General features: G+C 36.3%; 1 protein-coding gene across 1 annotated transcript in view; it reads left to right on the plus strand.

Moving 5' to 3' along the window:
* Positions 1-7,211, plus strand: part of LOC144956362 (uncharacterized) — a 10,808-nt gene extending 3,597 nt beyond the window's left edge. The window contains exon 3 of the mRNA XM_078886859.1: positions 7,123-7,211. Within this exon, the coding sequence (XP_078742985.1) occupies positions 7,123-7,211 (89 nt within the window). The remainder of the gene's footprint in view (positions 1-7,122) is intronic.
* Positions 7,212-12,315: the final 5,104 nt, after the last annotated feature.

A 12,315-nucleotide genomic window follows, 5' to 3' on the forward strand; every position in this document is an offset into this window, starting at 1 on the left:
AATTTACTAGTTACTATAAATGAAAAACAATTAACGATTTGTTTACAATGAAATAAAAATAATGATGAAATTTAATTAAAAGAGATAAACAGTGATCGTGGTAGTTACAAATAGAGATATGAATATTTTACGTAACTTATGATAATATGTCAGGTTCGTAAGTTTACGTTTCCAGACAGTTGATGGGCTTGGATGATCTATTCCTCTGATAACAGGATCGGACTCGTAAAATTCCACTTCCAGGCAATTGGTAAGAGGTTAATATGTAATCCTTTGACAGCGGGCTCGGGTTTGATCCTTGAAGATTATACAATCAAAGTTAAAAGCTCCGGCGTCTTAATGGTGTAGATATAATATCTACAAAGTCCCAAAAGATAAAAATCTTCCAGTATATAGAAGGAATAGAGCGACTGGCCGTCCGGCATAGATTGTGGAGAGAAAGTGAGTGTCAAATGTTAGACCTATCAGCTTTTATAATAAGTGGCTACGTGACAGAATGTAGAACGAAAAGTATTCACTAATTAGAAATTAATTCGAGGGAAGGCTATAAAAGGAAAGACGATCTAATATTAGAAGGTAAAGTTTATCTAAGCCTACCGAAATATAACTGGAGTGAGATGAATTCAGTTCTTAATAAAATAAAATTTAATAAGATAATTGTGAACAACCTTTACTGTGACACCCCCCACCCACGTTTAAAATATACTCTTTAACCATTATGGGAAAGATAGATTTTACAAACGGAAGTAAATTTACTATCATGATACTCTAGCATTAATCCATTGTTATGATTTGTGCTACAATTAAATTATTTATTAACTAGACATGGAAATGTTTATATTAACGTAGGTATATGAATGGGTGACAATAACAATGAAAGATTGTGATTACAAATCATTGTGATGAACAACATGATGGCAATGTGATTACAAATCATTGTGATAAACAATAGTGATGGCAATGAAGCATGATTTAAGTCGATGATATGAAGGTAATTTACTGAATGAAATGAATGAAAATGTAAATGGAATATTGACATTTCAATTATTAATCATAAATGAGTGAAAATTCATAACAATAATAGATAAAGAGAAGATTTCCCAAATCATGAATGGGTATGGTATATATATCCAAACAATACTCAATGTTACATTAAGTTGGGTCATCATGTTTACAAATAAAATTATCGAAATTGTGCGTTCTGATTTGGCATAATTTTCGAGGTAACTAACAGTATGCATGAGAGGTTAAGTTATACCCTTCTCACGTCATTACACTAATCGAGAAAGTAGGTCGGCGTGAATATTGTCACAGCCTGGTATGTGAGAGATACTGAAAGTGTAATTTTGCAAAAATAGACTCCACCTTAGTACTCTACTATTATTCATTTTGTTATTTCTTATGTACGTGAGTGGTTTATGGTCCGTTTCGACCACAAACTCTTTTAGCAGTAGATATCTGCTGAATGTCTTTAAAGCAAAGACGATGGCCAGTCCTTCACGCTCTATTACAGAGTATCGTGATTCTCTGTCCAATAATTTTCTGCTTGCATATAAGCAAGGCATTAGAGTTCCCTCATGCTCCTGTAATAGTACACCTGCGATGCCCTTATCAGACGCGTCAGTTCTTACAACAAATTCTTTTGACATGTCGGGTAATTTAAGAATTGGTTCTGAACAGAGTAATGCCTTTAATTGGTTAAAGCTATTCTGACACGCTTCTGTCCAAACAATTTTGTTCGGTGACCCATTCTTTGTCAGATTTGTTAGCGGTGTCGCGATGTGCGCGAAGTTGTAAATGTATTTCCTGTAAAAATTTAGGAGCCCAAGTACTTTGCGTACTTCTTTTTTTGTCTTAGGTGGTTGCAATTGTGCGATTTTTGTTTGTTTTTCTGTCTCGGGTGTCTGTGTCCCATGACCAACGGTATGATCAATCCTGCATTTGAAGCTTCGATATTAGTAAACATAGGTTGCGACACTGTGTCTCTATCAAAATACTTTTTTAGCATATTTGCATGGAATGTCTTTGTTGTGTTGTTAATTTTAATCTCGTAATTAACATTAGATTTTACTGCTGTTATTTTGAATTGTCCTTTCCATGTAGCTAAAAGTTTACTCGAGTCATCGGGTAAGAGTATTAGTACTTTGTCACCAATCTCAAATTTTCTTGTTTGCTTTTGCGATCAGAGTATTCCTTGTATATCTCTGCTTTTTTAGTGACGGATTCCTGTGCTAGCTTACACGTGTCCTCTATTCTGTCTTTCAGATTTCTTACATATTCGTAAGCAAACATAATTTCGTTATTGTCCTCCTCATTCCCTTTACAAATGTCGGCTACTATATTGATCGGGCCGCGAGGTGATCGTCCATACATCAACTCAAATGGGGAGTAGCCTGTAGATTCTTGGGGTATTTCTCTATATGCAAATAGGATTGCTGGTAAGTATCTGTCCCAATCATCTGGTTTTTCTGCTGACACTTTTCTTAACATATTCTTTAGAGTGCCATTAAATCTTTCACAAATACCATTTGCTTGGGGGTGGTAGGGAGTTGTGAATGAGTGTTGGATTCCCATGAGTTTCATGGTTTCATGCATCATATGTGATGTAAATTGGGGTCCATTGTCCGACAGTATCTCATTTGGTATGCCTATTCTAGTAAAAATTGTCATCAATGCTTCAGCTATGTGATCCGATGTAGTTGATTTCAATAGCTATCGCTTCTGGCCACCTGGTTGCGTAATCACTAGTGTTAGTATGTGTGTATGGTTTCTATCTGATTTTGTTAGGCTTAATGTCAATTGTAACTTTTTGAAAAACTTTTTCAATAACTGGGGTTGTCTCTAATGGCAATCTCGGTATTCTGCCTTTTGCGACTCTTCTTTGGCATGTGTCACACGATTTCACATATTCTCGGACGTCTTTAGTAATTCCAGGCCATGTGAAATTCTCGGATATTCTCTTCAATGTGGAAGAGCTCCCAAGATGTCCAGAAGTTATTGAATCGTGCGCTATTCCAAGGATTTTGTTTCTGTAAATACTCGGCGTGACCAGTTGTTTAGCTATTTTGTTTCTTTTCCTATGTAACCTGAACAGAATATCTTTTTCAATGATGTATTCAACTTTTGATTTCGTCCCTTTGTTTGCGATATTGAAATATGAAGTTAAAGTCGGGTCCTTTTTCTGTTCTTCAATGAACCTGTTCCTGTCAAATTGTTGTGGTTCTAGAGAAATAGTCATTGGCTTCTCTGTTGTCTTAGTCATCTTTCTTGTTTCTGCTAGACAAGCTGTTTCTTGGGTTAATGACCATTCTTTTACATCTGTTGGGTTGTCTTTAAGACCTTTTATATTGCCAACAATAACATCAGCGACGGGGTTGGGAAGTATACAGCATTCCACTATTCCTGTATAGTATGGGTTTCTATGTACACATTAGCTGTTTCAAAGGTTTCGACTGTGCCACTGAATGTGATGCATTGTACCGTTTTTCCAGTTTTGTCTTCGTCATTGATCAAAGATGCTTTTATTCCTCCTGTACTGCATCCTGTGTCTCTCAATATTTTGCAATCAGTTCCATTAGCTTTGCCTTCACAAAAAAATAGCGATCCTGATTTGTGAGTTTGTGTTAAAAGTGACATACCTTTCACACAATACACATTTATATTTTCTCCTGATATTACTCGTGTCTGATTATTTACACTTGTTTGGAGTGATGCATTTGCAGTTTCTTTTGGATATCCCACGATTTTGTAACATTTGTCTGCTGTGTGGCCTTTCATTCCACAATATTGACATTTAATTATAGGTTTATTGGTTTTCTTATACTCAGTATTATTGTCAGTGCTATTTCTTGTTTTGTTTTGATAGGATCGGCTATGGTCTCTATTGAACTGTTTGTTCCATGGTTTGTTACTATGATCATCTTGTTTCACTTGCGTGTTCCGAGTGATTGATCAGCTCGTTCTATTTGAGTATTGAACTTTAGGTGTACCTGGACTCTGAGCAGCAGCAGCGTAGTATGGTTCCTTCAATGTTCTGCTAAGGGTGTCAATGGATGTGCGCTGTTAAAGTTTTCTGCGTAGATTTTTAATTTGTCCAAGTTTTCTGGCTTTCTCTCTTTAAAGAATGCGACTAAATCTGGGTTGCAAGCTTGATAGATTCGATTCTTCAGCGTGAGAAAGTAAAGGCCTGCAAAGTCGTCTTGTTTTACGTTTGCCAACTCAAGCCACCGATTTAGAAATTGAGTAATTCGGTTCATGAATGTATTAAAGTCTTCTCCACTTTCCGGTTTTGCAGTGTGAAACCTTTCCTGGTAACCATCTTCCGTTAATCTAAATCTTTTTAGTAGAGCGTCTTTAATTTTTCCATAGTCATCTGCATCTTCAGTTGTTAAGGTATAGAAAACTTTTAGCGGTTCTCCAGATAAGCAGTTAATCAAGGCTGTGGCCCATTTGCTTTCTGGCCAACGATAACCTTTAGCCTGAACTTCGAATCGGTGTAAGAAGAATTCTAGGCAGTCTGAGCGTTCATCGTATGTTGGCATGCGTGGAAGTTTCACGAAAAATTCATCACTATTATTATGTTTTCTTTCATGACCGGTTTTTGTTTTTTCAATTTCCAGCATCATTTGGGTCCTTTTGGTTTCTTCTTCTGCTAAAGCTATTTGTCTTTTTAGTTCCCTTTCTTGGACTCTTTCTTCTCGTTCTTCTCTACGTATTCTTTCTTCATTTTCTTCTCTACGAATTCTTTCTTCATTTTCTTCTCTACGAATTCTTTCTTCATGTTCTTTTTCTTCTTTTACTTTCTCTTCGCACCATGAAAATATTCTTTCCTGGGGTATTTCTAAGTCCTTTGCGAGACTTAAGTATCTTTTATATGCTTCCATGTTGCAATAAATTAGTTACGATATTTTATATATATTATATTGACAGGATACTGTTACTGACTGTTTTATTTATTTACACTTACTGGAATGAACTGTTCTATTTTTAGAAATCTCTTTCTCTTATTTCAACTTATTATGTATGTTGAATTTGATGCCTTTTATCGTTATATCTTATAAAGCAATGTGTCAATACAATGCGGAGTTATGACTTGAGTCAATAACAATGTGTCAATCGCGTGTACTCTAAACTATGTTACTACGAAAAATGTATCACCGATGTGTGTGACTCGTCGTTAGTTTGTGTACAATTATTCGCAATGACGCTAATATACTAGAGTGTGATAACAATAATAGGATGCCAAAATAATCCCAAGTTATCTATCACTAAATATAACACGACGGCTAGTAGACTCCTTTTATTATTATTTAGTTTTTAAAGACTCACTTTTCAGAACATAATATATAAGTGGTTTTCGGTAACAGTAATATGCCAAAAATGCATTTAAAACAAATCACTATGCAAAACAAATCACGATGTCTATAGTTACTATGTGATGCCCAACTCATGTAAAAGAGAATAATGAAGGATATATTTACCAACTCAGTTCGTGGCTGGGACCTCTCTCTTGTTCAATGGTTGTTCAACAATTGTAATTAGGCATTGAAGAGTGTTTAACAGTGATGTCTGAAATACAAAACAATAAAATATCGTAAGATTTACAATAGTTACAAAATGTGTTCACAACACTGAGTGATTGGATGATAGGTGAATGAATCGTTATGGAATGTAAACATATTGAAAACAATTCATGAATGAGGCAAACAACAAAATGAAATGAGTGATGTAATAACAAAGTGGACAAGGAATGAATGAATGAATGAAAAACTGAGTGAATAGATGAATGAATGAATGGATAATGTATGAATGAAAGAATGAAGGGAGGAATTAATGTATGAATGATTGGATAAATGAGTGAATAAACGAATGAATGGATGAATGAATGAATGAATGAATGAATAAATAAATGAATGAACAATGAATGAATGAATAATTTATAAATGAATAAATGAATGAAGGAATGAATCAATAAAATGCTATTCAATTTGAATGAAAGAATGAATGGACAAATTGCTATTCCATTTAAATGAAGAAATGAAAAAGAAAAAAAAATGAATCCTGTAAATAGGGAGTTCAATTAAAATATGATCAAGTGGGGCAATTAAGAGTTTTACAATTTCAACTTTAAAGTTAGATGAAATAGATATAAGTAACTAAATAAATTCAATTCTTTATATGTGTCCCCTCCAAAATGTCATGGTCTCAAGTGAGTAAAGAGCTACTCGACTATGCATAAAGATATATGTAGAATGAGGCCCCAGAATTTACTAGTTACTATAAATGAAAAACAATTAACGATTTGTTTACAATGAAATAAAAATAATGATGAAATTTAATTAAAAGAGATAAACAGTGATCGTGGTAGTTACAAATAGAGATATGAATATTTTACGTAACTTATGATAATATGTCAGGTTCGTAAGTTTACGTTTCCAGACAGTTGATGGGCTTGGATGATCTATTCCTCTGATAACAGGATCGGACTCGTAAAATTCCACTTCCAGGCAATTGGTAAGAGGTTAATATGTAATCCTTTGACAGCGGGCTCGGGTTTGATCCTTGAAGATTATACAATCAAAGTTAAAAGCTCCGGCGTCTTAATGGTGTAGATATAATATCTACAAAGTCCCAAAAGATAAAAATCTTCCAGTATATAGAAGGAATAGAGCGACTGGCCGTCCGGCATAGATTGTGGAGAGAAAGTGAGTGTCAAATGTTAGACCTATCAGCTTTTATAATAAGTGGCTACGTGACAGAATGTAGAACGAAAAGTATTCACTAATTAGAAATTAATTCGAGGGAAGGCTATAAAAGGAAAGACGATCTAATATTAGAAGGTAAAGTTTATCTAAGCCTACCGAAATATAACTGGAGTGAGATGAATTCAGTTCTTAATAAAATAAAATTTAATAAGATAATTGTGAACAACCTTTACTTTCCTAGCTTCGTATTTAATCGTACGTAATTACATAAAAGGTATTTATTTCGTCAGACTATATCTACTTCCCCAAATGCAACATATAAACATTGGACTATACAGAGACAACTGGCTCGCATTGTGCAATAAAAGACCGAGGCAGTTGAAATTATAAAGAAAAAAAATATGCAAAATCTTCCAAGGAAACAATCTGAAAATTACCATCGAAGCCAACAAAAAGAATTTCGAATTCCTAGAGATAACCAACAACCTGAACAACGGCACCTATTAACCATTTTCAAAACCCAACAACATCCCATTGTACGTCCATAGACATAGCAATCATCCGCCATCTATAACAAAAAACATTCCAGAGAGCATTAACAAACGACTAACAACTCTACAAACAACATATCCAACGATGCAATCCCACCATAAACAAACGCACAACAAAAAGTGGCTATGACTACAATCTAAAATATGAAAATTGACCATTACCACCCAAACGAAAAAACGTTAAAGAAAACGAAATATAACATGTTCAACCCACCCTACATGCATTATTTCCTCCAACATTAAATGAAAGCTATCACAGCCAGCTCAGCCCAGCAACAACCTAGAGAAAAATGCAACTGCGGGACCTAGGCAACATGCCCATTAAACGGGAATTGCCAGACTCAAAACTCACAACAATCTACTTTCACTTCCACTTCCTGATGAGAGCTAACGCTTGAAACAATATTGTAGTTGATCATGATTATACTTGAAATGTTTATATATATATATATATATATATATATATATATATATATATATATATATATATATTTATATATAATTGAGCTTTTATATAGCGCAATACCCACTAAACGTGCTCAAAGCGCTTCACAAGGGGTCCCTGGTCAACAGCAACATTTAACATGTAGGACGGGACATAACGCCTGTTAGGCGATATTACATTTTTTTTCGGACAAAGACAACGCTGTTAATGGCCAGGTACTCATTTTACACCTGAGTACGGTGAGAGAATGTGAGTAAAGAGCCTTTTCCAAGGGCTCAACTATGCGCCGAGCGCGAGGCTCGAACCCTGGACCTTCCGATCCGAAAGCGAGTGTCATACCACTAGACCACATAGCCGCACTATATATATAATATTTTTTTAAAAACCATGAAATATTCGTGCTCAACTTTTTGATGAAAGGAGCTATTTATAAAACATTTCAAGTATAATTCTGCCGTGATATGAGAAAAAGACGCATAACGGGAAAACCTACTTTTTCAGGAAACGCAAAAAACTGTTTTACTTAATAACATTGTAACTATTGGCTCGAATCTAAAAGAATTAATAGGTAATTAAAGATAATTTTTTTTGTTATTTTATTCATGGAACTTGAAAACTAAAATATTTGTATCAACTGTGTAATTCACCAAAAGACCTTTTGCCAAATCCATGATTGAAAATTGATTGACACATGTCTTTCACAGATAGACGCAAAAATATTATGCGTCCATCGCACTTTCGGATGTGTATCCAGTGTGTGACAAACGGACGCATATTGTTTTTGCGTCTGTTTGTCATAGACATGGGCTAATTTAGCGGCAATGTGCATATTGATATACAGTGTCATGTGAGGACGCATATCGTCCAATGTTAAGCTATAATAAGCAAAAACATCATAATCGCAGGTCCCTAGAATAATCGGAAGAAACCAATCAAAAACATACGGTATAGGATATCAAGCTGAACATGCTTTATTTCAGAACAATCGCACCAGTCATGTAAATTTTCATAATATTTTCATTTGCAGTGATTTGATTAGCATTATTTGTATAACTAGTACTAACTCTCTTTCTCTCCCTCTTTCGTTATAGTTCACTAACATGGAGTTTGCTTTTGTAATCATTGCTAATATTATCACATACATATTATACATTCCATCTCTTCTCTTTAGCAGATAATGAATTGAATCATTACTTTGGTGTAAACGTTGCGTGCTCGTACACATTGTTTGGAAGGTCAACGTTTCCAACTAGTCAGTGAATGATGAAAGGACATTCACCTGTAGGATTTGCAAAGAATTTTACTCGTGGAGCTGGTTGGTAGGTCTATCCAGTACTTTCGTCTATTGGGGGGGGGGGGGGGGGGCGTCAAACCCACAAGTTGTTTCACGATCTCATCCTTCTTGTAAATCCTACACCCCTGGATTTTGTACGAAACTTTGGCGTACAAGCAAATCCGCGTTTCAGAATGTCACATTCGTTGAAGGTATCTTCTTCAAAGCTATTTTGAAGAAGAGTGCCTTTGGTGACCCTCGCCTGAATTCATCACAAACAACCTTAGCTAGGTAGGGACGATTGTCAGCTTTGCTCAACTGACTCCAGAATCCCAGTTGGCAAAGTCATTAAACCTCAACGGTATTGTCTGGCAGCCTGCTTCTACGACACATTGTTCAAATTCATTGAGATCAAATATTTTGCCGTCTTTCTGTCTCAGAACTCTTTGGATTCCGGCATGGGTGGAGTCAGCTGCCATAAAAGTATGACCAGGCTCAAAATAGTTGATTGTGATGGTGCTTACTTTTGTACTCGTAGTAGTCTAATCATTTACAAGATGAAGTAACATAGTATAAAGGGTACAATTTATATCTTGGGCGCTACAGTTATCCAGTCAGAGTGTCACAGATTCGGCATCACGCTTATATATTAGGAAGTGGTAAGAAGCTGATGCAAGGTCTTCATCTTTTCGTCCTGAAATTGATTCATTCCATATCACGGCAATGTCCTTTTCACTTTTTTTTGCAGCCCATTGGTGCAAATGTCTCATTGAATAAGACCAATCTGCTTGTGAAAATGATTCTGTTAGACTGATTCATTCTCGGCAGTAAAATTACTCTTTGCAGATCAGCGGCAAACACTGGATGGGCTGTGTTGGCGTTTACGCTCTTATCTGCATCCCGTTGATACCTCTTTCTTGCATTTCTGTATCGTTTCCGATGGATGATTTTTTCGGCACACGGTTCACACCTTTCTTCACAGTTGCATAGTTGTTTGTGCAACAAGAAGGACTTGCATTTTTCACATTCTTCTTGACCAAGTACAGCTCGTGTGATGTTAAGTTCTTTAAATGCAGAATAGTAGAGTTTCTTTGATATGGCTTTTCCAGTGACTTCGCAAAAAGTTTTCGTGCATATCATTGATGATCAGATCAGATGGTAAATATCTCCTGAAAGGCGCGTGCTCACGTCTATAATGAATAATGCTTGCTTTATATTTCTCTATGTGTTCATGGATAATGCTGTGGTCAATCTTGTGCCAGGGACTATGACGTCCACGATTGTCAACAAGGGGTACTTCTATGACATTGTTTTCGTTAACACCGACATCCTTGAAAGCGCTCCTTATCAGTTTGCCATTATTAGCTTTGAATCCGAGAGTAGTAAGGAAGAACTTTTTGCACACGGGATGGAAGACTCCATCTTCCTGTTTCATTGTATAGTTGCATGTACATGACTAGGCAATTTTCTCCTTGGAAAGAATGCCTTCGCCCTGTTCTCTGCATTCTGTTTTACTTACCCAAGTCCGTACAAATTGGCGCTGGTCCTTCCAATCCTCTCCCCAAAACATCTGTTAAGCTCCCGTCGCTGGTACTCCAAGAATCTGTCACGGCATTTTTTGGAGCAGATCGGCGCACAACCTTCCAAGACCGAATGCTTTTCTCTCATTCGCAAAAGCTTGTGTATTTCCTAGTCTGCTTTTGTATCGGCGTCTTGTGCTTTCTCTTTTTTGAGTGAGTAGACACTGTCTCTATTTCTAGATCTGGTGTAGTTATTGTTTCACTCTGCTATCATGGTCTCTATAATCGATGACACACCTGGAACATGCTCTCCTTCAGATATTTCTCCTAAACCGGCAAAGGATGCCGGCGTGGCAGTTTCGGACAAATACTCTTCCTCTTCAGCAAATGGAACTCTAGGGGCAGTGGTTTCGGTGATATATTTAGAAGCAAGTTCCAAATACATTTCAAATTCTGAGTCACTATCTAAACTTTGTTTCTCAATGGTAAATTCAACACAAAATCCATATCGTTTGCATCTGCTTCTTTAATCTCAACAGCCAGTTTACATGCTTCTTCTGCAGATTTTCGTATCGGTGTTGAGGTAAACCTATCTAGCTCGTCTCCTCCGTTTTTCTTGTTGTCCGTGGTTTCTTTAAATCTTTTCCTCTCTGCTTTTATGACACTCATACATCATGTAATTCCTCGTGATAGAGGTTTCACTGTTGATCTGAGCTAGCTGTTTCAATGGAATGTCAATATCTGTTTCACTGGAGTCTGATTGTCATGACTTATTTAATCTGGGTTGGCTGAGGTGGAGGTACCGGTGGCTCTTTTAGGGGTTCGATCATATCTGATGGAAGAGATATAAAAATGGATATTCAAAAATTGAACGTGAGTGGACTTATTAAAATAATCTTTATCATAAAGTAACGTTGTTATGATATGATATTGAGTTACAGTTGCTTGCCTTTCCCAAAAGAATATTGCAACAGGTAATTGAGGGCTAATTGGATGCATAGCTAGAGACTTATTGTCTCAGTAGTTAAGGTTTTCAATTTGATTCAGAAGTTACCGAGTCCGACACAGTCCTAGGTTGGTTTCCAGGCACGATTGGTTTTATTATTTTTCCCACTGTCCTGATCCCAAGCAAGGGGGGTGCGCAGTTTGGTCAAATTTCAGTGGAAAGGTGGGGGTGCGCACTTTAGTAGAACGCCGAGGGAGATGGGGGGGGGGGGGTGTTCATTTTCACCAAAGAAGGTGGTTTGACCGAAGAATTCAACCACAGCAAATTACAGGGACAGTATTTTGTATATTTAAGAATGAATTTTAAGTTTAATAAGATCAAAAGGAGGGAGGGGAGGTTCGCGAAAATTCCGAAAATTAATGGATGGTGGTGGGGGGGGGGGGGTGGGGGGCGGTGGGCGTCTATTTGATACACTAGAATGCTGCTGCTACTACTAGTACTACTACTACTACTACTACTACTTCTACTACTACTACTACTACTACTACTACTACTACTACTGATACTACTGATACTACTATTACTACTACTACTACTACTACTACTACTACTACTACTACGACTACTACTACTACTGCTACTACTACTACTACTACTACTACTACTACTACTACTACTACTACTACTACTACTACTACTACTACTACTACTACTAATGTACATACAAATGCTTTAACTGCTACTACTAATACGACTACTACTTATTTTACAACTTATACTTTCATAGTGATATAACGATGATGATTATAATAATAACATTAATATTAATAATTGTCATCATAATAATAATCACAAATATAGTACGTGTAATAACAA

This window comes from Berghia stephanieae, chromosome 11, assembly GCF_034508935.2.
Source record: "Berghia stephanieae isolate SIO BIC M18660-M18661 chromosome 11, UCSD_Bste_1.3, whole genome shotgun sequence".
NCBI lineage: Eukaryota > Metazoa > Mollusca > Gastropoda > Nudibranchia > Aeolidiidae > Berghia > Berghia stephanieae.